At 43.0% G+C, this 27473-nt stretch overlaps 2 protein-coding genes across 7 annotated transcripts in view; one reads left to right on the top strand and one right to left on the bottom strand.

The window, feature by feature from the left end:
- The window catches only part of LOC108625983 (uncharacterized), a 24885-nt gene extending 3209 nt beyond the window's left edge, over positions 1-21676 (top strand). The window contains exons 2-4 of the mRNA XM_018026372.2: positions 17720-18139; positions 18740-19032; positions 19462-21676. Coding sequence (XP_017881861.1) covers positions 17720-18139; positions 18740-19032; positions 19462-21229 — 2481 coding nt within the window. The 3' untranslated portion in view covers positions 21230-21676. The remainder of the gene's footprint in view (positions 1-17719; positions 18140-18739; positions 19033-19461) is intronic.
- Positions 1-27473, bottom strand: part of LOC108625982 (E3 ubiquitin-protein ligase MYCBP2-like) — a 54654-nt gene that overhangs the window by 16167 nt on the left and 11014 nt on the right. The gene's annotated exons all lie outside the window — the stretch shown is intronic.

The raw sequence follows: 27473 nt of genomic DNA, 5'->3' as shown, positions 1-27473 counted from the left end.
TAAATTCAACATGTTAGAATTGTCTAAGTATACAGCCTATACATCGTTAAACTCGCTGCCACGTTTTATATCATTGGAAGTAATTTCTGTCGGCCTGACAAACGCCCGGCGAGACGTGCGTAGGCGTGACACGCGTCGCCAATACGTACCGGGTGTCTCTCAGTACGGAAACGATCGGCAACCAATTGTTTTTCTCCATCGTGGTAACTCGAATAAATCTGCACCGCAGTTCAACGACACCAGCGCATTCGCTACGAATCTCTCGACGAAACGCGCTTCCTAATCGAATCAGATCCAGCCAAGTCGTCACTTATCGTTCCAGGGTTCGTTAATTCTGTTTGCAGCGCGAGCCGGGTGTGTTGTATGCGTTAAACGCTTGTTAAAGCATTCTTTAATCACTTTCAGTCTTTCGACTCTGATCCTCGGATGAATGAAATGCCAATGCCATTACGAGGACTGAATGGTTACGTCAGAAATTATGTTAACTAGACGCTAGTGACAGCAATTTAGATTCCGGACTGCTCGAGTTACGTTCAATCGATTGAAATTACTTTATCATTACGGAGTCGAAAAATAAGCTAGACCCGTTTTAGATGCAGCACGCTTGGATTTACCTTTATCCGTCGGACTAACGCGGTACACTCTCTGAAGCAGAGTCGATAAACGCGTTCCTGCTGAATATTAACCGGCGATCGTCTCATTAGAATTTATGATTTTCTACGATAACGGGAAACGCGTTGGAGAACTTCCTCGACCGTGTACGCATAGTCGGACACGTCCGTCATTCCCATCGGTACAGTCGAACCCCGTTTCGAGGAACCGCGTGGCACGAACTCAGTGTTTATACATTCAAAGAGGAACCGGAGCCGAAGGCCGTACCTCGTGTAGATCGTCGTGATAGGTCCCACGAAATCGTTTGCCGGTGCGTTCGCCTAAACCTAGTCGGCTTCCGGCGTGCGCGCAACTTCCGGCCGAAGGGTTGATCGAGCTCCAAGTTACTGGCCGTGTATTGCGAGTAGAGAAGAGCAGTCTGTCCGCTCACGTATGCTATATACACGCATCGTCCCCGTCGCAACGCCGGTTCTCTGGCAATATTTCACCGCGTCTGAGCACATCATTGTTCTCTCATCAGCCTCATAAACGGCTCGATCCTCCTCTGTTCGCCGTCAGATTCGAAAAATCGGTGATTAACCTTATCGCGAGAGCGTGTGTGAGAGGACGTTGACCGCAAATTGCCGTAGCGCAACGATTCCAGTTATACATACATACATATTGAGAGAAAGAGAGAGAGAGAGAGAGAGAGAGAGAGAGAGAGAGAGTGGAGGAGCTTAGCGCGGTGTCCGCCGCTTTCCTTGATAAATGGTCAACGTGACGCAAATTCAATTGGCCACCGATATCAACCCTCGATCGGATAGAGACGAAACTCGTCAATTAATAACGGGGTCAACGCGTGTCGCCGATTAATTCCGGACTTGCCCGATTTCCGTGCAATACGATGCGACGCGGTGCGATAACGATCCGCATAGTTATGATCGTGCGAGCAAACGACCGGGACAAATAAAGCCGGCCCGGCGATCGGATACAACGAGCGTGCGAACGATAAATGCAGACAGTTGCAACGGAAGCGCACGTTGACTAGATACGTACGTAGATGCTGGCGCACGTACGCGACAATAATACCTTTGTAGTGGCCAGTCTGTCGCCTAATTATCTGACCCAATTATCGCGCAAACGATTCCTGAAAATGGCACGATCGTGACCCGCTGGCTAGTCTGCGGATTCCAACTAGGTACATGACGACGAGGACGATAATAATGGTCTTTAACGTCCTCGAGGATCGGTCACACCTATGCAGGTCTTTTATGACCGTCGGTCGTTCAACGTGCTCGTTGGATTAATAAATTGAACGTCACGGGGTGTCGGAGGAGGAGGAGGAGGAGGAAACGGGCCGCGGTGGGAATTTCGTTCGGACAAAACGGACCACGCGAGATACATAATATATGTATAGCGAGAGAGCGCACCGTGTCGAGCCTGTTCCAACTGCCGGCTGCCCAATCCTTGCTCCGGCTCAATTTATTCACAATAGGCTCTTTCAACGAATTACACTTCGGTCCACGACGAATCCCTGGGTGTTACCGAGCATCCGACGCCCGACGCGTACCATGCGGGTGCGTTATACTATGTCGCGCGACGATGGCTCGCAAGGGCTGAGAAATTATGGATGCTGACAGTACTACCTTCATAAATGATCAAAAGTATTTAGAAGCTTTATTACTTCATTTATAAACGTACAAAGCTTGAATATTTATCGTAAATCGATCATATAAATATAAGTTTATCCAATAATAAATGGCAAACTATCAAATAATCTCATCTGTTATAAAGAGGAGGAGTTCAATCGAGATTCATGATCAAGATTAGTAATAATGGATACAAGTGAGGTCAAACTGAATTATAGTTGGTGAATTTTCATTCGTCATTTTTACGATCAGTCTGTCTTGTCTGTTTTTCCTTTCAACTTTTAAGCATACTTTCTTTATGTTATTTTTATGATACCGTGCTATTTTATTCGTGATCAGAAATACGACTTTTCTCAAAGCTTGCATGATTCCTTATCAGGCGAGCTATAAATAATCGTCAATATTTTCAGTTGATTATAAAACTGAGAAATACTCATTTTACGTTATCACGCACACAGATAAAGCTCATTGTAAAGTATAATACACGCTCGGTCACCGACGACATATATCGGTCGGTATCATTGAAACGATAAATCAGAATCCAGGAATTCATCAATCAAACAATCGAGCGATCCGTTGAACAATGCCTCGCAGTTCAACAAGCTTTCAACGCTATTAAAACTACGTATGTACACTGTAACCACGTTCTATTTGTTACAACGTTAAGGACAAAATGGTTGAATACCATTTTTCAATCACGAATGGCGTTGCCTGCGTCCGAGCTAAAAATTCATACAAAAATATATGAAATTTTCACGTTGAAATAATTGCTAGAATTCTTCGTGTGGAAGTAATTGCAAAAAAGGTTTTCGCTGGTAAATGTCAGAACGGTATCCAGTTAAATAACATGTTCCTCGTCTGGACGTGGCTCTGCCCTCGTGTATCCCGTGTGCGTCATCGCAATTAAAGCCCACGGAAATCCTTGGCGGCGTAGCTCGGCGGTGGATCTAATCCGGTTAACGCGGGAGATAACTTCGATAACCCAATAAACGGAACGCGGATCGAGATTGCAGCACGCAGCGCATTATCAGTCGGTGCGCTGGTGCGCGCGCGAGCGCCCGCGTATCCTCGGCGGGCAGATAAATTATTTTAGGACGGGCCTCGCCTCGGCGTGCACAATACGTGCACGCGCATCTGGCCCGATTGCGGTTTGCCCGCTTTGTCTGGAGAATTCGCTTGGGGGCGTAGATATACCCGACATCCTGCTTCGTTCATTCCCGACGATAATTCTCTGTAACACCCCGCGAGCACACTCGAATTATCGCGATTGGCCACACGTGCGAAGTAGCCCGTTTGTTTGGTTTCCTCTCTCTCCCTCGCTTTACTCCTGCTATTACCGCGTGTTTCGTATCTCTATTTCTTTTTCTCTTGGATTAGTATCCCGTATGCGCGCGTAATTCCTGCTTGCAAAATCGAGCGAGTCGTTCGCGTATTCGCGTTATGACGAAGCCTGATAGGACGGGATTCGAAAGAGAACGGCCTTGTAGTGTTCCTCTTCGCCCAAGTACCAATCGCGCACGATTAACTCAAGCACACACGTTCAGTTCAGATGAAGACCTGATGTGTCTTTCTTCTCCTATATAGTAATTAGTGGTAATGAGAATTTAATTGATCACGATTTTATTCTCTCACGTCTCTGTTTTATACTGTTATCTTGCCTCCAGTGTAACTGGAATTTTTACACCGATACAAATTCCCAGAAAACTTTTAATACAGTATAATGTATTTATACGTGATCGATTCGTGATTTGCAATTCTACGAAGGTGCCTGTAATTACACATTATTTGCGTTGATCAGTAATACACGCGATCTCGTCGAGAATTCTGAACGTTGTTGTGAAAGGAAATGTCGCAATCGGAACCGTGCGTGTGTGCCAGACGTGCGTGTTGACCGAATACATATTTCGCGCTACGTAGAGCGAAAATTATGTATGCTTTTAACCAGTCAAAAACTGACACTCCGTGAAAACTGGAGGAAATCAAACCGGACACCGCGTCTCTTGATTGCCTAATTCTCATACATCGTCGAATCAATATGAACTCATTTATATTTAGGTTTCGTTTGTTATGTCGTTGAATTATGTTTATTTTACGACGAGAATGACACAGCGTTATATGCTTATCGGGTTTAGAGTTACGAATACATTTCCAATGTTCGGTGCATTAAAATATGCATTCCACTCTTTATTACCTTATAAACCAGACGTACCTCCGTCTTTATATTTAAAACATTCCTCATGATTTAAGCGCGGAGCACCGCGCCGCTGTCGCGCCATAGCAGGTGTCGCGCGGAATATCGTCACGGTAACTGTAACGTATAACCCTTGCCCCTTGCGCTATTACGTTCACGGCAAGTGCTCTCTGAGTCTACGGCACGTATCCAGTTTATATTTTAAACATATCCTGTATCTTAAATACGAGACGTTACGTTGGCACGTTCTCAGCTACCGCGGATGGCGCTGGCACGTGGTTAGCTTCGACAATAAACGCGTCCAAGAAAAGTTGAGCAACGCTGACGATGCCCGCCGGGCCATTACGCTTAATTCTTTTTCTGGACATTACAGATGCGTTTCGTTATTCCCAGAGGAAGTTCGCCCAATAACGAACTCATTGTTTCCGAGTAATCACGATTAACCTTGCCAGACCATCGGCAACGGAAATCTCTCCTGACTGTTCCTTTTTTTTATTCTGACTCTGTTCGTATGTTTCTCAGGTTTAGGGCTTCTCAAGTTTTCCGTGGAAATCGGAATTCGTCTCGGTTTCTTTTACGAAGGATGTGGGAAATCTTTTTCTATAGCTCTGTCATTCGTCACTTTAGTTATCATCTCGAGTCTTAATGTCTCGCCATCATGAATGATTTATGTAGTAGCATAAAACTTCGTGCGTGTGAAAAATATAATAATTTCTTGATGCTATCATGAAAGTTATTCAATGTAGAAAACTGATGTTGAGACGGCGGGACTTAATGGAAAGGTTTAGTCAGAAATAGACATGCTGACAGACGTATTATTCAAACTGAATTAACAGTATCCGACGATTTCGAGTACTTCAAGTAGTTTACAATCTACAGTACTGTTAACGATTTAAAAACCGTAATAGTTTTTGTTATGACTGAAGAATGGCTACCTCCATTTATAATATATTCAGTAAATATGTCAAATATGTATATCTCATTTTATACAAAGCTTACGAAACATACCTAATTGTATTTAAACAAATTCGTAGTGGCATATAGAGGTTAATCTTAATTTTTTATCAAAAAGCTCATTAGAGAATTATGTCGTAATTTGGGAACAAAATCAAGTAACCTTGTCCCTTTCCCAGGCAGAGAGGACTCGGTTCTACAACGTGTCCAGAGTCCGCTATGGCATTCTACCGAATTATGTACCTCGACGAGAGGACACTCTGCATAACGGGAACGGATCCTCGTGTTTCTCTCCAAGTTTCCCATGTCCCCGTAGCTAGAGGGATGAAAATAATTTCGCTCGCGGCCAGAAGGAACGTCGACGCGTACACCGTCACGCAACGAATTAACTTCCGGCATTCCTGTGACACGAGTGTATCGTGAAACTCGTGCGACGCGCGATATCGCAAACAATTCGCGTCCTCGGCGTGCACACGCGTGTACGGTGAACGCAACGCGCTTAATCCAGTGGTTTTGCGGTGCGTCGTCGTCAACGTGCTGCGGTTCATCCGCTCATGATGTTATGAAATGATAGCGAGAATGAATGAATTAAAAATTTCTTAGTAGTTCACTGGAACTCTCGTTATGTGTCAATGTTATTTAGTATTTGTGTTAAATATAGACATCGAGTCTTCTGTTTACCATTAAATATGCAAAAATTTCACAAACTCGTGATTTCAGCCTTATACTCATATTTATAAATCTTGTCGTGTCCTCGAACTCTGTATCATACTTAAATAAAGTTGTTTAAGGAGGAAAGTACAAAAAAATTTGCATGAAAGTTGCAGCAATCGATATCACATGCTTGAAGAATTTGAACGCAAAGGCGTCTTGTAGTTTCAGCGTCGGAGGCACGCAGTGTCGAGGAAGGTTGGGTTGTTGCTTGCAAGGTGATCCATCGATCGGACATTGAACCCCTTCGGTCTCCGGTTCACGGGTTCTCTCGTTTCGGTATTGACTAGTAGGAACTGTCGCAACACGATTCGGGGCAAACAGTAGCCAGCAGAGCTCGCCAGTCGATCCTCTCGCCGTTATCGATTATCACCTTGAGACCATCTTCGAAAACGTGTCTCGCGTTTCACGTAATTCCAAGCTTACGCAACGTTATCTCCCGGTTTCGCTAACCAAGCCGGAGCAACGTGTGCGTGTCAGGTTTGAAACGGAAGTTGCACGACACACATTTGAGCGCGAGCCTTTTTTTTCCTTGCCGTGTCGTACGCTTCACCTTATTCGTGCTTATCTCACGTGTCTCCCTGATATCCGTTTCGCTGCACTCCATCAATGCAACAAACATCGCTCCTCTGCTTTTTTTGTTGAAAATATTCAATGAGACACGTGTGCATCGAGGCTACCCCGAAATCAGGACATAGCGTCATGTTCGACGAAATAAAAAAAAAAAAAGCGGGCTGCGATGGAATTTTACGATTGGCAATTGCGTGTGACGATTTTCCGCACCGACGAGTATTATTTACAAACGGATAAAGCGCAATGAATCAGAGTAGCGTCGCTTGTAATAATTTCACGTATGCTGCTGATTCAACGGAATAAAATGTAGAACGGGAAATCGCATAATCCTCGTACAAGCAATTTACGGTTCTTCTTCTGCTGTTTTTAATAGCGCATATTTCATACTGCTGCGTTTTATTATACTTATTTTTTTTTTAATACTGAAATCAAGTTTCTATTAGAAATTGGTGGTTTATTGTCAATGCATTTTTTCGCATATACACTTGAATTTCCAAAACCTGTCCGAGTCTCATTCATCGATATGGTGTGTTATTTATCACTGCATAACGACGGAGTCATGTCACCGACATGTATCGCTTTAATTTTCGACATCGGAACAGATTAAATCGAATAAGAAAGCAAGAAACGAATACAACAATGTACGAAATAATGGAAATTTTAAAAGATCGCCAGATGCCGGTTTACAGATTCAACTAATAACTTCGACGAATGCCGGAGCTGGAAATATTTTAAAAACCATTTTTCGTACCACCGAACTTCCGCGGATCAAGCAAGTGGTTTCCGGCTCCGGCATTGAGAATGGAGTTAACGGGTAACTTTCGTTGCCCGAACGTACGACTATCGTGTTTCGTTTTTTAAATACGTCCGATTCCTCTCGAGCGTTCCTCTCTCCCCGCGGCCGGAATTCGAAATTCGGCGTAGCTTCCGGGGACAGTAACCAGACCCCCATCGCGGTCTTCCGACGTGCCCTCGCTGAACTGTGTCAAGTAACGATCCTCCAACGCGAGCCGACACGGAGAAACTTTCAACGTTCCGAGGATTTACCGGGAAATCGAACTCTCGAACATCGACTTGCTCCTCGCTGCTGCTTTCTCGGCCACGGAATTGCCACGAACTCCTTTTGTTTCTTTCATTTACTTCCACCGTTCCACCCATCCCGCCATCCCTTGCCTTGACCCTCTTTCTCTTCGTCTTCTATCCTAACACACTTGTTCTTTGTGCCATGCTTTCTTGCCTCTTTTCTTGCGTCACTTTTTGTTACTTCCTTTCACAGGATTTCTTTATTTTTCTCGCTGCGAGCCTGGCTGTTCTTAATTCTTTTCCGTTCGGTTACTTTTTCTTCCCTCTTTATACTCTGCAAATTTAATTCCCCTTTATTTTATACTGCCTCGATGCTCGCAGCTGCATTCATCGACGTCTTAAAGCCGTTAATTCGGGACAGTGTCGTTCGAGTTTTCTTGATAAGCAACAAAGTTTTCGCATAAAATAGTAAGAAAGAACTTTTGTAGAAAAAGTCGCTTTCGTATAGTGGCACTCGCGTTTTTCAGTTCTGAATCACGAAGATAACGTTGTTATCTCTGTTATTAAGAGCTACCGTAGTTACGTGCTTGGGCTACGTGTCGCTCCGTCAGATGAAAAAACAGACGGGGGAGCAAAGTTCTTTCAAAGTGTCGTTTCGAAACGCGATAAGCCGAGAAAAATGCCCGTCACCGAAAGAAGGCTCACAATTCACAGAACCTTCAAGTCTCTAAATTATTCTCGGAAATATAATTCACGGTAAATATTATTCTTGCTTTTGCCTTGTTAGATTAAATTCCAAGCATAATGCAATATTGAACAAAATGAGATTATGCATCGTTATATAAACACACTAATAAAGAAAGAAGAATGCGTGGGACAAAAGATCTGGAATGAAAACAATTGGGATGTCCGTGTTAATTGTTTAACTAATATTGCCATCGATTGTTGTCGCTAACTTTCCAATGGAACGAGCCGGGTCGAGTTAATCGAATTCCGAATAATTCATTTACCATAGTTCCAATTTGAATTGCAATCGTAAACATCGACTATCCTCGCTGTGAGAGAAGACGCGATGCCACGGTCTCGATTACTATGTAGGTCTGTTTCTAGGTTTCTTCAATTAGCCTCGGTGCAAGTACAAGTTCAGCGTCGGCGGAAACTTTCGAAAGTTTCATTGTTCTTGAAACGACGACTCGACTTTCCTCCTGTTTCCGACCTATCGTCACCGCAGATCAGCGCGGAACTGTTAAACTAGACTTAAACCGTTTCACGCCGTTTTCATCGTAAAAAAAGAAAATGTACAACGTAAAGTTTTCCGGTGGTTACAGTCTTAAAGAAGCCGATGAGTGAATAAGAAGTAGTCTCTATAATATGATGACAAATTAAGGATTCATGCGCTGTACGTAGAGATAAATACAATGAAACCGAAAAACAGAGAAAGCTATTGTTTTAAAAAGAAACTGGAGTGTAATCAGCTTTCTTTACTCGTGTCAATACACTTCTGGTTCATTTATAAAAAGCTCTTCTCCACAGTTTCATATATCTAATATTTTTTAAAAATATAATTTATATATACATCTTATTTGATAATTTTAATGAAAATCCAATACGTGGGAAGTTGAAACCACGTGCCTCGATGTTCGTTTCCACGCACGTAAATTGTGAGAGAAGAAAACAAAGGAAAACAAGTATCGCTCACGTAACTGAAACGCGTTTAACATTCGAGTCGAGCAACGGGCCTGCTGTTTTCCGCGAACGAGAAAAAATTGATTCGTGCCATCGCATCGCATTGGCATCGTGGCCGTTCGTGGCTCGTACTGAAAATTCAAGCGCCGGGCTTGTCCCAGCGCGTTAGGCTCTCTCGTTGGTCTGAAAACGGGTTGTAATCCATGGTCGGTGCGGCATTGTCGGCCGTTCGTCAATTTCGATTCAGTCGGCGGATCGCCGACAGATCGTGACCGGACGCCTTAAAATCGCAGCCAGTCAGAACCTACGTTTTAGCGCTCCGGTATTCGCGAAGCGCGCCCTGATACTGCTTAATTATTTATCTTCTCGATCGAGTATTTCTTCGACCGTATAATTTGGGGGTCGACCGTGCGATGTAATGCTTAGAAGCTCAGCCCCAAGTGTCACGCACATTCGCAGATGGGCGAACGTGAACGGATGGCATATTAACTTCTGACGATACAGCGATATCATAAATTAAACCGTCAAGTAGTGACATTCATTGATGGGGGTGATATGAAGAATTCTTAATTGATTCTCTATAATGTACAACTTACACGTAATAAATATCGATAACAGGCATCTACAATTTCTGATTTCATTGACGTTTATTGTTCGCCTTACAATTATAATTTTATGACTTTCAAGAGTATGAAGTTCACAGTCAAGAGCACTTTCATGCAGATCTTTAATAATCTGACTAACCCATAAAATATAAAATGTATAACAATACCGGTACTTTATGTTTGACCTGGCGTATTTGATATAGTCTTGGTCGTGCTTTGAGTTCCTCATCTTCTCAAGCCTGCACTCAATTCGCTCGTCAAAACGGTGTAAGACGTAAATTCTGACGCTCCACCTATCTCACGAGCCCGTTATATCGGGAAGATTATTACCACCGCTATGCTATGCACATACATAGCATTAAAAGATAGTTAGCCCCTCCGGCATAATTTCCCGCGTCAATTTTCATCAGCACTGTCGCGCTCGTATACGCGAATTTCATCACGGACTGTAAATTCCCGTGCGCGGCTTTTTGACACTGCAATAAAGAATCGCGGCTTACCTGTGCAGTTTCGTCTCCTCGCAATCTAGGCCCGGAAATGAGGAGCGAAAGCCTCGCTTCGACGAAGCTCGACGAGCGAAACGAGACCACGGCTTTCAACGATGCAACTTTAATTCACTTCAGCTTTAATTTACGGGACGTCGTTTAACCCTGTTTACGCGCTTCCATCCCGGTAGCCCATTTTGCGCAACAAATAACGCGGTTTACGAGTTCTCGTCGTCGAACGTCTGGTTAATCGCAGATTTAATTAATCGTTCGTTTTCGTTGCCACGCCGATTTCATCGCATTCCCGTGGGCGCGATTCTTGGCTCCTCGTGCCTCCATCTTAAATCGTTTATTTACCCTCGGGCAACGAGAGCACCCTTGTATAATTTCAACTTGCACGAATGCTCTGGCCCGGGGTCGTACTCTGGGAGTACTCCGTACTCTCTTCCGTTTGTTTTCTTTCTTCGCAGCCATCGCTTCTGGCCACGACTATACTCGCGAGTATGTATCTACGCGAGACTCCCTTTAACGAGACCGTTCACGGTGAAACCTTTGCAACGCTAACAACCCCAAGGGTTAAGGGTAACATCGTCCCCCTTGTCGGTTATGAACCGAACCGATACTAAATTCGATTAACTATTCTGTTTTAAGATTTCTCCTCTACTATCTTCGCTTTCCCTTCCCGTTCCCTGGTTGAAATTGTACACCGCAGCTCGTGCTTTCAAATTTTTCTCAAAGCCCCGCGTTGCACCGGGCAGATATCATTTATGAGGTATCCCGATAACGAGCTAACGAATGTCGTGTTTTTACAGCTACTCCGCATGGTATATGCTTACATATCTGTTAAATACATATGGTCAATGAGAAGTATCATGCGCAATAAGTTGTTATTTAATGATGATTATCAGAGCATGCTGTGCATGAATTTATCTCATGATGGAGATAATGAAATAAATGTGTCATTGCACTGTGACAAATTAAAATGTATTTCTGTAAAGTTTCATAATGGTCAGACGGCAATTTTATATATTTTTTTTACTCTGCTGACTCGTCCTGTTTTTATTTGCTCGTTTAGTATTGAAATGTTCAAATGCAAATTGAAATGCATTCTAAAGATGTATGAATGTTAATCGATTCAAAAGACGTACATGTCTACCATTAATTTTGTGAAAAATGATTTTTTGTACTGCATGAAGACTGTGTCAGGTGCCTTTTTCAGTCAAATACGATATTGTCCCCGGAGAATGTTCCCTTCGTCAAAGCCGTTTGATTTCGGAATCTATACCCAAGACGCTATTGCAATTACTGGAACGACGCAATTACGAGGTTGAACGGCTTATGCATCACTCATAATCCGAATCCCCTTTGTGCTGGCGACTAAATGCAGAAATACTCGAGACGAGTTATCCCTGTCCTGCGCTTTGAGTCACCGCGGAACGGTGGCGAATTTTAAGAGCAGTGTTAGTCATTCAACGGACGCATTCGCGTATCCCACAGTTTACACAAACTACTGCTGCTAGCTAGGAAGTTTTCCCTTCTGTCTCGGTGGCCTCGTTCCTCGACTCCCGCTCTTCGAGGAAGGTCCCAGCTGTTTCGGAACGATGCATAGAGTCTGACGTCACACCCGATGCACGCTCAAATGCATCCGTCACGCGTTACGAGGAATTGTGTTTATAAACTTTCACGTTTCTTTAATTTCTTTTTTTGAGTATAAGTGCTGAAGTCTTAATAGCATCTTCGTCTAGCAGGCTGATATTTTCGGTTCGAAAGTTCCACAAGATAAATACTCGTATTCTTAGTAAAACTGAATTTAGTTTTGTAAAAACAATCATTTATTCATAATTAAAGCTTTTGCACCTTTCAATATTTAAAGTATTAACACTAGAAAGACTGAAACTTAGTATGTACCTATATTGCCCAAAGCAGTCAAAATGACTGCATTGTGAAAGAATAATGTGTAAAGAGATTTGTCTAAAATTAATTTTTAATATTTTTTATATTATTTACAGTCATATAACAAGTTATTAGTAAATGTTAACAATAAAAAAAATTTACTTCACTTGGGAAAAAAAAATAATTTATGCATTATTATTCGTACATTTGCCCAAAAGCAGTCAAATTGACTCCCTTGGGCAATCTAGTGTTAATATCTGAAAAAATAGTGTCAGAATAAAAATCAAGAATAGAAAAACTGAATTGTTTTAGTAGAGTAGATCATTGGGATGCTATTGAGGATTCCGGGACATCGAAGTGAGAACGGATTACGATGGAACGGTTTACACGGTCCAACTGGTGCTTGTAACACAAAGATTGTGGTAATAAGCGAAACAGAGGGTAATACGACGGTTCCGTTTCGAGTTCATTTCTTAATGGAGTGACGGGTCAGGAGTGGTCAGCAGGAAGTAATTGCAGCCGCATCACCGCACCCTGTCCTCGATCGGCTCTCGTCACGCGATCGACTTCATCTTTCAAGTAGAATGTAATTCCCGACACGATTTCACGTAGGTTCATTCGCTCCTGTTTTGCATTCAATCCATTCTGAATGAGAAGAACCGATGATAGTAATTGAACGTGTAAGCGAAGAACATAGAAATTCGAAATTCTTCATTTTGTTTATGGAAAATATGTTTGAATAATATTAAATGGGAAGAAAAAACATTAATTATGTTTGAAAATATTTTAAATTTTTTATTAATATAATTCCTTTATATTCTGAACCATGTACAGTGAATGTAGATTCCAAGGCAAGTTATCTGAATGAAAGTTTCATTCCTCTGTAAGGAATTAATCACTCGATTCTACAATTCTATTTGAGCCATTCACAAACTTGTTCCATTCTCTTAAACATTTCTCATCAGGGAATTTCCTCGTCTTCTTTTCAAGATGAAGAGTGGCCTAAACTCCTCTACTTCTTTGAAACACGCGTACTCCTAATCGGTCTTAGCAATCGCGAGACCGAGTCCCGCGCAGCAATTCCAAACAACTTGCAAGCACACTGGGTCCCATTGTTCTCCCAGCAGATTCCCTGACATCGTTTCCACTTCGCTCCACTCTCGTTCCGTTCGTCTCGGTTCGCTCGGTCCAATTAACATTCACGTGGGTGTTAATCCGAGCAATAAGCGTGTCCACGCGTGACAGATCTTCGAGACACGGACATCTTCCACCTGAGCTCACACGCCGGTGCACCGAGAGTTCAAGGCGAGCCTGTCCCGTCGCTTGAAATGGGTGACGCTTAGAAATCGACGACGAGGAAAAACGAACGACTAGGCTAGGCTTCGTGTTACGACGTAGCCACGTCGCGAAAGTTGAGATCACACGCGGGCAGATAAAAGCTACATACATATGAATCATCACATCGGTTCGTTCGTGGACACAACACAGTAGCTGCAGGTTTCTTATCGTAAGTGTTCCCAACCGTAAATTGAATTTAGAAAGAACTGGACAAACAGTAGTTCGTCATACTGAATATAATAAATTATAACGAGAATTAAATGATAAACTAATTGTTTTAATTCACATGGACTAGAGTGTTTTTTAGCTTATTCAAATCAAATTTATCAGGACAGTGATATTAGCAGAGTAACAAAAAAAAAGGAAAACTGTTAATAATATCTAAAAGATGAAATTTAAATTTGCATAATTAAATTAAAAAAAAAATTTAATTCAAAGAAGATCTGTTAAAGAAATACTGACTAAGGAAACGTGTTTATAGCCGTATTTGGTTTTCCTTTACAAAAGGAAACTTTCGAGCTTCTCGATGAAAGTCCCGAGTACAACCAGATGGCAGTATAATTTATAGGAGCGACAGCAGAACAACGATTACTTAATTATTCCTCGGTTTTCACAGAAGTAGATCGTATTTCTTTCCGGTAATGCCGCAGAGACACAGTGTAACGAATCAACAACACTGCTGCTAGTTGGAATCGCTCAGGACGTTTGTTCCTAAATGGATGTTGTGATATCTCGCGAACTGAAATATCCCTCAAGATAACGGGTAGGGTAGGAGACGAAGGTAAAAGGGGCAGGCAGGCGTTTCTGCTACGAAGACTTGCCGCGAGGAACGAAACGCGTACGAAAATAACGCGCGACGAGAAAGATAAACAAATTGTCGAAAATTCCGCTCCGAAAAAGTGAAAGCGGCGGAAACGGTTCAATTCTCAACCGAAGGAATGCGAGCAGCTTTTCTTGCTGTACGCGTGTATTGTATAAAATAATTTCATCCTGTTTAAACAACTGACTCAATGCAATTAATACGTAATTTTATTGAATAGAAAATTTAATTCTTAATTTAGTTTCCGATTGGTTGAATGAACTCTGTTGTTTAACTAAAACGAATAACGTATAGACTTTAGACGTGTCTATTTTTACTTTTTAAACAGCCGCAGGTTAACGAGCGTTAGATTCTTCACCACCTGCTGTAGACCATAGAAAGAGCCAGCGATACGAGGGTATTAAGGGATTAGAGCGTCGTTTGCCGGCGACTCATCCCTAGAACCGACGAGACACCTCGATTTTCTCGTTCGACCCTTGAACCGCAGTAAATACTCCTCGAAAACAGCTTTACGTCCGAACAAACACAGTGAAGTCTCGCCGAGACCGCAATAGGAGGGGCTGTTCTTTTGTCGGACCAGTTCGTCCACCTTTTTCACTCATAATCTCCACTTCTGTATTTCAAAAAGTCAGGCTCCGTGCATTTGTCTCACCGTCTCTCCATCCCGTTCTATTCTCAATTTCGGGATTATCGTTTCGTCGGAGAACAGAGCGCTGTCTTCTCACGTAAATTTCAAATTCTGCCACAACTGATATCGTGTTTAGACGCGGGTCCGGCAGGAATTTTCCCGGGGCTAGGATGTTCGCTCCCTCCGCGTGGGAAAGCGTAACTCGTTCCCAAACTGTTACGTTACGAGATACCCCTTTCCCTGTCCGACCCACTCTCTGTCCCGTCTTTTTGTAAAGATAAACTTTGCAACAGCGTGAATACAAATCACCCAAGTTGCTCGCGCGTTCAGGGAATCCGGAGAAAAATGTGACACGGCCAATCCAACCGACAGCCGTATCTGCGCACCGCTCATCCGGACTTTTGGAAATACAATTCACGAGATGCGTTCTCTCGTCTGTAACGCGTGCCGCTTCTCGTTTATGCCTCTGAATTTAGCTCGCTTTAGTAAACGTCCAGGATAAATTCTTTTCCTACCTTCTTTTCAAACTGACGTTTCCCAATAAATCGACGTACTCTATTTTAATAATTACTCGTTTTAAAGAAAATCGAGAAAACAATTTCATTTCTGCTTGGCTCGGAGTTTGAACGGTTGGTCAAAGTAGCACGTTGACAAACGTATCGACAGGAAGCCAACGTCACCGGAAGTACCATTAAAGAGACTCGTCGTGGGCCAACAATTTCACTCCTTCCATTTCTCTGTCTCTAACAATAAGATCGCGTGATTAGTACCAGCGACAAAGCCGCGCGCAGTAACGATCGAGTTACTAATGCAATAAGCGTTTCCCACTTTCGTCGATATTATCGATCGGATCCGTTTCAATTCCGTTTATGCTCGCAATTCGTTGCCTGAGATTCACGATGATAACCCTCGGAATATGTTTGTTTCGCGTTTCACGATAAATTTGAAGCTTCGCGTATAGACGTGTACTGTGCACGAAAAACAATTGGCTCGTTTCACTGTTTAACGAGGGATAATTCGATTTTGGTGCACAGCGCGTGCATTCGAATTTCCAATCCCTTCTTTTTGTCGATAGTTCAAAGGGAGCGCAGAAGTGGTTCCTCTTCGTGATATCGTTAGTAAGCCCCTGTTTCGTGACGCAAATGGCAATCCGAAGAACGTATCGATTTTCTCTTATATATTATATCATCTTATTGTACAGTAAAAAATGTAGATACGAAAGAAAATGCGTGAGGAAGAGAAGACGGATAAGTAACCTTGAATGAACCATCTTAGGCGTCATTCTTGGTAATCATATAAAATGCAGTTAGGTGATTCATTTTTCACGACGTTACAACGCAGCGCGATTTCCGTTTCATTACCAATTTATAATCTGAGTGCAAAGCCAAGACAAGCACGTCCAATACATATTTAAACATTTAAAGAGTCTGTTTCTGTGATTTTTCATCTTGGAAATTCTAAAAGTGGCGCACTATCGATTTTTAATGTTACAGTAAAAGCCGTCAAGTATGAGTAATCGATTTTTTATACGACGCTGAGCATTTCACGAGACAGTGACAAGAATGATTAATTAAGAACCGCAATATTAATTATCGCTTGACGCTCGTTCAATCTAAATTCTTTGTTCTCGTTTTTTTCACCGGCCGTATCATCAACCCAGTAATTTGGTACTCGACAGAAATTCACTTGTTGATTTCGAAACGCGACAGGGTCGCCGGACTTCCGTTTCATTATGCAGTCTCTTAACTGTCTAATTATTATTCATCGCCGTTCAAGTCGTAACACGCAAATTATTCCAAGAAATTATTCCCCGCGGGTCTATTAAAACCCTTCTATTAACCAGCTACGCGTCGTCTCTTTCGCGGCATCTCTTTTCATCGGAAATTACGAGAGGTTGGAATGCAATCGAGCGGGGGTTGTTTGCAATTACATAAATTTTACGAAAGCCAAAATTGAACATTTTTCTCCCGCTAACGTCGAGGCCACCATCATCGTCTGTAGTGGCAATAAAAACGGAAGGATCCGTCCGCCTCTATTTAATGCGGGCCAATTATGCATCACTCGGAATTTCACTGCCAGCTCTTGGCAAATATGTACCCACCACTTATCCGGATGATAATTACCAGTTTTCGTTTAACGATTTTTCAAAAACGTACGAATAACGAGACTATTTTTATTCACAGCGCTCGAGATTTTTATATATGTATTTTTATTTTATATGTACCTACATAAACAGATATGTATTTATGATTCATCAGTCAATCCTCCACTATTCATACAGAAATAGGATTTATATCCAGGACTAAACCTACCCACGATAACTCATGTCTTTCACCCGCATTGTAGTCCAAATTCCCGTCTCTTCTCGCCCAGGTATAAATTTTCAACGCACCCCATATACCACGGACAATCGACAAAGCCTGCACAATGCCACCACCGCGCCGTTATACAACATTCTTCACAGCGTTACTAAACACAAGCCCCGGGATTAGAATACATCTCCCCGAAACCGTCATCACTACAACCTGTACTAACGTACCGTAATAATCGATTTCATTTATTTTTCTTGCAGGACGTGGAGTTACTGGAGGGAATCATTCCACCGGACGCGATGGAGGTGGAGGTCTCTCATTGCAGGGAGTTAAGGATCCAGTCGGGCGCGTTCGGGGATGGCGCGCCAATTAAACGGGTTCACGTGTCCGGGATCTACAGTTTCGTGGCCAAGCAACAGGCCTTTCAGAACTTAAGCGCGCCGAACACGCATCTCGAGGTATCCGAGTGCAACAGCGTGATACTGGAGAGCCACGCGTTCAGAAACTCTCGTGGAACGTTGAGCGTCTCGATATCGAAATGCCGAAGCGTAGGAATCAAACCTAACGCGTTCTCCAGGCTCTTATGGATCACCGTTAGGGAAGTTCCTAGATTAGAACTGTCCAGCAACGCGTTCAAGCTCGAGGCTTCTCAACACGGCAGACATGGACCAGCGACCAAGGTAAAATAACATTTTTAAGTTGCCCTATAAGTAGCCCACTTTTTATTTTTTAAGAAGCAACATTTACAAAATTGTAATGTTTAATGTCTTATGTTTTTCATTGCTTTCATATTCATTTTACATATTGGTTACATATTCTATAATATTTGTTCATTCACGTTTCTAAATTAATTAATCGCTTTCTTCTAAATTAATTCTAAATTAATAAATGGAATCGCTTTATCTGTTTTCAAAAAAGAAAGAGTAAACGTCTTCCTATATTTTATAATTATGACCGATCTTAAATCGATACGTAAATTTATAGATATAAACATAGACGTTTAAAACGATTCGGTAAAAGAAAAATAAAAATGTTCCATGTAGCGAAATTAATGTTTACCCGAGTCCCACGTCAAAACAGTATCGCGGTCTCGTCAGATTTATAAAAAGACTGAATCCTCCAAACCCGGGAAAGTTTATTTTCTCATTCGACTAGCGCGTCTATCAATTGAGATGACCAGTCTATGCGAAATACACTCGGCCGAGGAAATTGGCGATTTTCCAACCGAATGATCTCATTGTCGGATAGCACGCGATAATCACGATTCAACCGTGGCGCAGATTATGTTCCAAAGGGTGAAGATCACCGAGCTGCCGACAGCTGTGTTCCCATCGGCGATCGCGGAAATACGCATGGACGATATGTTCGCGAAGGTGATCCGTAAGAACGCGTTCTGCGCGATGAACATCTTCAGCGTGATCATCAGCAACGCGTCGATCCTGGAGATCGAGACCGGCGCGTTCAGCGACAGGGCGTTAATCCAACGGCTCGAGTTCGTCGACGTCAGATTGAAGAGCATCGAGAGAGGAGCCTTCCGGGCGGGCCACGACAACCTCACGATACAATATTCAAGGTAAATCCGCGTCCACGTTTTCCCTTTTTGTCTCGCGTCCACTGCTACTCAGTCAGAGATATTATGTTCACGTATAGCTGTGATCATTAAGCTGTCACACCCTTCGTGCAAAGTAACGAAAATCTTTATGCACGTTTTATAGTACTCAGTTCATCCTTGATTATAAGTTTATGAGTTTAAATAGAGATTTGTACCTCTCCTTTCTCCGTATTAAATAATACATTAATTAAAATGTATTACATCTAATTAATTCTATTTCAGTTTGCTAAAAAAAACTAATAACACTTTAGTCGAAAGTCTCAATTTTCCGCGAGAGATTATCATCTTCTGTTTACAAAAAGTTACTAACTTTCCCTCGGAACTTCTGTGGAAAGAAACTTTCCGTGATAAAATAGATCTGAGCTCAGGATTTGTTTCTCGTGTTTTCAGGCTCACCGACGTCGAATCCGGTGCCATCGACATATACGCGGCCACGGTCAGCTTTAATAACAACGAGTTCCTGAAACTGCATCAGGGCGCGATTGTACTACACCAGTGGAACCATATAGCCATCGACTACAATTTGTTCGTCGAGCTGGAGACAGACGCGATCATCGCGGACGTGGACGCGACCAGGGCGCCGAATTTTGAGTTTTCGTTCACGGGGAATCATATAGAGAAAGCGCGGCCGGGGTCGTTGAGGTTCGCCGCGATCTCCCAACGGGTGAACACCGCGCGCGTCGGTAATAACTACTTCAAGGAGATGTGCAGATGCGGCTTGGATGATTGGATACGCGAGATGACTGGGAAAAACAGCTCCGTGTCGTGGATGATGGACTCGAGTTTCTGCATGGTCGACCAGATTCTAGACAGGTGTTTCAATCTGCCGCAGGGCTACATGTCGATGCGAAACTTCACTAAAATCATCTGTGCACCTGGCGATCATATCATTTGTGAGAAATCGCCGGCCAAACCGGAGCCAAGCGTCAGTCCGCCCAGCGTCGGCCCTCACGTCTATCCGAGACACAAGGGCTACTATGACGTGGAGATGAGCGATTCGGAACAACTGCAGCGCGAGAAGAGAATCATCGTGGTGATCTGTGTGATAGCTGTGTTCATCGTGTTGGTGGTGATACTGGCATCAGGAGTTTTGTATATGCGTCGCAGCGGCGTGTGTCCGAAGTTAACTTCGGGTCACCTCATGAATCTCACCAGCTGGCTGTCTCCTAGCAGTGGAATGACAGCCGCCACATCTGCCAGGTCCATATCCAGGCTGAGCGTACACGAGTATGCGGGCCTACAACCGGAAACGCGGATTCTGGAGGTCGAAACCCAGGCCGATGCGATGGAGGAGGAGGAGGAAGGTGCGGACGGATTGTATCCATATACGGAGAACAAGGCCACGCAAACGTTGCCTGAAGAGCTGACGGAAGAGTACCTGAGAGATCTAAGAGAAAGGTTGAACGACCCTGATGACTATAATCAGGCGAGGGACATGATCGAGCACTTGTACGATTTGATCAAAGTAGAGGAGAGTTGCAACAATAATAACGACCGGCAGCCACCGGGCAGAGAAGAAAACGCGTATGATATGATTCAGCCAAGACGAAGAAGGCTCAGAGGCGCGCCCAAGCCTACTGTAACCATAGGCACCAAAGCACCTTCGTTGGAGAAATTACTACCAATTGGAATACAGCCGAGACCGCCTTTGACCGAATATACGGAACCTCGTGATCGGAGAACGAATGAACAGAATCATTTGTATGCTGAATTACCAGGCGATGAGACTGTACCCAGTACTAGTCGATTGTCTCAACCCATCCTGGCGACTTTGGCTGGAAGAGCGCCGCAGCCTCTGCCGCCGGACGTTGTCAACGATCATCTAATCAACGATCATTCGAATCAAGCGTTCGGCAACCTGAAGAGCGACAACGATCACAGGTTGCCGGAAAGCCCGAGGTTCGAGGCGTTGCGGAACCAGGCCAGACCGATGAGTTTCTTGAAGGCTCTCGGTGAAAGCATCCTCGGTGGGTCGAAGGCGAGTAACAATAAAAGGCCGAACTCGCTGCTCTGTGAGTACGCCGAACCGTCCGACGCGACCGCACACCTATACTCGGAATTGCCTGAACCGCAAACTTCGACGCCGGCCAGTAAAATGGCGAACAGACCTCTGCCCACCAAACCCGACCAAGATTCCGTCAACATGGCGAGGGCATAACGAGCGCCCGTCGCCTATTGTCTGTGATAACACTGTACGAGTGCCGAGACTGTGCTACGGTAAAATCGTGCTTACTCATTTCTTCCTTTTCCTAATACATCATCGACCAACTATGAATTCGTGCCTAGTGTTCGAGTGTCTCAGTCGAGTTTCGCTGAGGTATGAATGAATCGCTGAAAACTGTGCCAGACACGTAAGAATTCTTTACGATATTAGTTTAAGAAGCTTTTGTAAAAAGGGGGAAGAAGTAGAGGGATTTAAAGAAAGCATGAATACTCGTTTTTGAGTTCAACATGTTGATTCTTTTCGCTCGCGGTGAAAAGTATTTGAGCAACGAAAGACGAGTTATATTTAATGACTGCCCGGCAAAACGTGGATGTAACATAGTTTCATATATATATATATTTGCTTCGTCAGGTATTATTAAAGGAAGTATATTTCACGTTCCGCATCTGTCTTTCATTCAACCTGGAACGGCCAATTACGTTTCCCCCTTTGATCCTCTAGTTCGTGGCTTCCTGGAATTATGTAGCTAAACGCGATATCCAGCTCCGATAATTTCCGAGTTCTCCGATTCTCCAGAGACGCAACCATCCCGCCCCTCTTAGCCGTCCCATCACAAATTAATCTTAGAGAAAACTCCAAGAGATTGTATTTATGAAAATCGTAATCGTTGCGGAAAAGGCTACGTCGTATCTCATTTTATTTCAAGATTCTTTCGTCTGTCGACTTTCTGATATAATTCATTGTAACATGAAAGTTTTAATAAAATTAATTTCTATGAATAAACCGTAAGCGTAAGACTTGGCTCGTTGCATGTCCAAAAATTTGCTCTTGCTGTGAGAAGTATTCACAGCTACTGAAGTTGCCTGGCATATCTTTATAGGTTTGTTACTCCCAAAGGAAGTCCTCACAAATATTTTAAGACCTTTTCTTTTTAAGTTTATTAATTATGAACTGCACCACTGATCTTTTATTTATCTATATCAATGAAATTTATTTTTTACACATTTATAATTTTTTAATACTACTATCGTTGTAAATCAATCACATGAGACTTCAAAATGAAAAACAATGAAAAGTTGTACAATTTGTCCAGGTCTCTAGATTCTGGATGAGTCCGATCATTCAAAGGAATTTTACAATTCTAAACTGTTCAAGGCTCTCATGTCCCGGCGTTCCTGGCGGTCGAGAACGCGAGTTTCGGGTTCAAGGGGTCGACACGGATATTTTTTCTCGTTTTACGAGGAGAAGCAGTGGTGCTCGGATCGCGCGAAGCACACGAACTGTCTGTAGTTGACAACCGCCCGACGAGCGAAGGAAACAGTTAGTTTCAACGGCGAACGAAGTTACCCGAAAAAGATATTCTTAATCTCTTTCGGTTTCTCTCTACGCTGGGCGTAGTCGATGTGCGTATCCGCGGCGAGACCAAACTATTCCATGAAGAATGTAAGAGGAGCAAATAGAGGAGGCCGACTAGTCTGAAGCAGTGAGCTGCGATGCAGCTGTTGATGTTCAAACGGCTGCGGCTGTCGCTTCTCTCTCTCTTTCTCTCCCTCTCCCTCTTTCACCCTCTCTCGCCCCATTTTTCCTCACGCTGATCATTTTTCTCTCTCCCTGCTTCTGATCTCTGTTGAAAAGCAGAAAAGGTTTGGCGGAAAAGAAGAGCGCGGGAGAGAAAAATTGGCCAGGAAATATACGTAAGTAGCCGAGTAATTAATTTACAGACTTTGTTTACATGTGGTAGCAAAAATATCTTTCTATTTATCAAATGCAACTGCCACGTACCTATCTTTTTATAAGTTAGAGGAAAATTGAAGCAAAGAAAACAACTTGTGTTTAGATACGAATAATTAATAATGTCAGTCACTGTTTTATGACATTTTATAAAAGAATGTTCTTATCTTGTTTCATATAATTAATTATACACTTCGAAGTAATGAAAATATCGTCCCATATAAAATTAGAATACTGTTATCTATCTAACAACTAATTTATTATTTTTAGAAAATAGGAGACAAATTAGTATTCAATAAATTTTGACTCACATTAGCCAACACATGTAACATAATAATATAACATATAATCCCTGTTTGAAATTCTGAAATTTTTTTAGCATCGAAACAGTACGAGAATTATATGGAAACGGAAGCTTATCGTGAAAATCGGGCAAAAACTGGCTGATAAAAATTGATCAGACGTCTATTAAGAACAATGTAGCGTGAAAACGCTTTATAGAACAGGCGCTGGAGGTATTCGGGGCAAACAGGCGCGATATTTCTTCCTGGTCCGATCCCTCGTTCGCCTTTCGTTTCGAGGGTGCGATTCATCGCGCGCTTTATCACTCGCCACTTTGTCGACAGGCCGCCGCCGCCGCCGCCACGCGAACCGTCGCGATACCAGAGTCAACTTATATGTACCTACGAGGCGATCACCCTATCTCGCACCGATTCCCCAGCATTCTTTATGGCCCCCTATTTTTCTGATAAGGCCGTGATTTTTCTCAGACGACCGGTCATGCTTCTGGTGGAAAAATCGCTCGCCGGATGGGACCAACTGGCTCCGAACGACGCGTCATTTGTCGCGTCTACTTCTCCATCTCGCGAAACAATTTAATCTTTTATAAAATTTCTCGTTTATAATACAATCCATGTGGAATATTTAAATTAGAGGAATTCTTATTTTACGCTACGTATTTGTGGACTGATTAATCTATAAGTATCAATAAGATAATTTTTTACTATTTGATAGTTTAAATGTGTGTTGATAAAATGATAAGAGCCGATAAATCTTCTATTGTGCATTCATTCTTATTCCAAGAATCATTTCGTTTTCCATTACTGAGAAGACGAAATCCTGTTCATGGGGGAATTATTTATCCGTGAAAGGGAGAGCAGGGACCGTAACGAAAGCTAGGCGGAAGCATGTACACTGAGTACACTGTAGGCCGGGGATCATCGGGTACGATCCATAGTGTTACACGAGAGAATAATCCACAACGAGGCAGTCGTGGTCGTGGCGAGCTTCTCTATCAGGTTTCATTAGCGGGCCAATCATCTCATCACTCGGATACGGACGCGCCGCGTCGCGCCGCGCTGCATCGTCGTACAGGCGTCGCCTGTACGAGAGGGCCTAACCCGTTTCCCTGGTCCCTGACCTAATCTCGTGATCGCTGAGAAAATCGATCGAGGATCCCATCGTTGATCCACCGACTGGTCCGTTCGCTGCCGCGAGCGGGTTGTATCGTAACAGCGAAATCACGCCCGAAGCCGGTCAACGGCTTATATTAAGCCGAAGCTTAGAACATAAACGCGTTTTCCATTCCGAAGCTGTGAGGAGAAGAGAGAGAGAGAGAGAGCAGAGTAAGGGATGTAGTCTGCGAAAACAGCTTACGTGGGATAGAACGTATCGGGACATTGTAATTGGACCGGATCTGATATATTCCGCGACGCGTCAGCTAGTAATATGGAGCGATATTGTTTCGGACCTTGTACGCCCTGTGGATCCCTTCCCTTTCGCCTACGACCTGGCCCGAGATCAGTTTCCTCAGCAGTGTACTGGGATGGGAACGTGAACCGTGTACGATGGAAGTTGAGTTTCACGGTAGCCTGTTCGTTAAGTAGCTTGTTAGCGATGTGGGTGATGTAATGCATGATGATGATAGCGATTGGTGTGAAAGAAGTTATATGTTTTTCGGAAATGGGAACAATTTAAATGGAAGAGAGAATGAAACTGAAGAATTAACAATGCATTGTATATACACATGTATATATCTGAATTTCTATTCAGCTGCTTTAATATCTTCATTCTGTTTGGCAAAACAGTATTTGGAACCTAGAAAATAATTTTGGACCAGATGTTACAGGAAACGCATGAGGCAATTCAGTGCACAAACTATTTTTTGATTTTATGAAAAACGGTTGATAGGAGACCAAATGACGCACTGATCTATGATCGACAAATCGACGGTCAAAGTTTCCTGTTCATGTTTCTATTTCGTCACAGTCGTATACCGGGTGGTGCCGCTGTAATATCCACCGCGTGTTCCTTACGAGTCAGGCTGTGTCACATGTTGCCAGGATATTAAACCATCCTCCTAATGGACATTTAAGCCAAGTGTCTGTGTATAGATTTATCTGTGTCGCCAATTCTTTCAAGAGGATGTTCCCTTTTCGTAAATAAAACCTCTCTTGATCTTCTCGTTATAGTATTTCCACGATCATTCATTCTTAACAGATTGACCTCCCCTTCTTGAGATGCAAAGAAATTGTATAAAGCCTTTTTTTCTAAACTTTCGTATTCGATTCAAGGAAACTGTTTGCCTCGAACGAGAAAGTTTCCTCCAAGTAAAGCCGGTTTAGCCTTCGCGGAAGATCCGTCCGCGAAATGACGAAACGTTTGCCAGTCACGTGTTGACGATCAGCCGAAAGCATGTAGACGAGCGATGCGCGCGAGGGCAGAAGGAGAGGAAAAACGTTGAGTTCAAGAAACAGGATGTCGCGGACGGGCGCGAAATCTTGGGATAATTATAAATATAAATATGAACCAGAAAACGATGCTCGTTTCGGCGCGCTCTAGAAATCCAAAAATAAGGCGCTCCGCTCCCTCGACCTGTTCCACCGCTCATCCCATATTAACCCTATTTACCATTACTCTTTCATATATAATAAAATGATATAATATGTGTTTGACGAGTATTCCCTCCATATTTTTTCTTTAGTCTTTAAATATTCGATTAATATCTATTGAAATAGCTAACAGAAAAATCCGATAAGACTTCGTATTATGTTGCAGGGTTACATACTTTTACGTTTTTCGCAATCTGTCACTTGAGCGCGGGTCACGTAAAAGGACGTATTTAATAGACTTGCGGTGGAGACCGGGTGACGTTCGCAACACAATATACCCGATACATTGTGTTAAATCTTTTAAAAGAACTAATTGCATGCCTCAAATAACAATCTCTTTAATGAAATTGTTATATTAAAAGAAAGAATTGACATATAAATTCTCGTCGACAATATTTCCGTATAATTAGTTGGAATTAAATTACATCATTAAATGTTTTTGCCTGAAGAAGAGGCATCTCCGCAAAAGTATCTCATCGACAAAGAAGCGAATTCCTTTATTGCGACTCATTGCTGGGGTTTCGCGTACTTTGCAGACGGCGTATCGGCCGTCGGAAACTCGTGCTCCCTGGCTCTCTCTCTTCCCCATTGAAATCTAAATATACCCCATGATATTAATAGCGTATGGTGTGGCGGTGGCAGAAGGGCCGTTTCATACGCCCGCGTAGCGCACGGTTCTTCTTTTCAGACGAATGCAGAAAACTGCATTCTTCTGCGGCTACATGCACCCTCTGTTCCTCGCAGAACATTTCACTATACCTGAACGCGACAGCGTAGCGCCGGCAGCTTTACGAACGCGGTATAAAGTGCTGTACGTCCGAACGTATTTAGGACTCGATCTTGAATAAACATTGACTCATCGCTGCTCAGCGTATTCGCTCTTCTCATTTCGATTCTCTTAATTAATATTTCTCATTCTCGACAGCATTTTTAAAAATTTAAATGCCCCGCGTTTAATATTGATCGCTTTATCGGAGCATAACAAACGCGTCGAATCGAACGGAATTCGTGAGATTCAGTTTTATTTGAAAGAAAACTCGTTATCTCGTTCTCGACGGGAAAAGGAGAAGACTCCGACGGGAAAGCTTATTGTCAGGTAGGTCGAGTAATTCATTCGGTCTCGTAAATGAAAATGAATTTTGCTCTCTTCCCAGACTGTTTTATGGCCTTTTCACACTGCGTTTTCCGCTCCCGTATTCCGTCCGGGACAGCGGGCGTAGTTAAAAATGCGAGGTATAGGGAATAGCGTGTACAAATTGGGTGACACTCAGCGGGCCCGGTCTTTCGTGCGTAAGCGAAGGTCAAGACGTACATAAGTACCATAGTGACGATGAATAATTTCGTCCATAAGCAACCGCTTTTCTACGGTGGTTATTTTTATATTTTCATTAATTTTAATTGACGTATACTATGCATGTCGAAATTCGATTCTTGATTATGGCCGAAATTATTCATCGTCACTGTGTACATACATTTTTATATTCCATACGTTCCATTTATATTCCTACGCATAGGAGAAGGTTATCTGCCGAAACCGACACTTCTTCCGCGCGGAAATATCTGTTTCTTCCACCACCAAAAAATCGCGATCGACCCCAGCAGGGGTCTGACCCGTA

This window comes from Ceratina calcarata, unplaced genomic scaffold (genome assembly GCF_001652005.2).
Source record: "Ceratina calcarata isolate Rehan_Ccalc_2016 unplaced genomic scaffold, ASM165200v1 scaffold385, whole genome shotgun sequence".
Taxonomy (NCBI): domain Eukaryota; kingdom Metazoa; phylum Arthropoda; class Insecta; order Hymenoptera; family Apidae; genus Ceratina; species Ceratina calcarata.
Note: the sequence above shows the minus strand (reverse complement) of the source record. Positions and strands in the feature narration are given on the sequence as shown.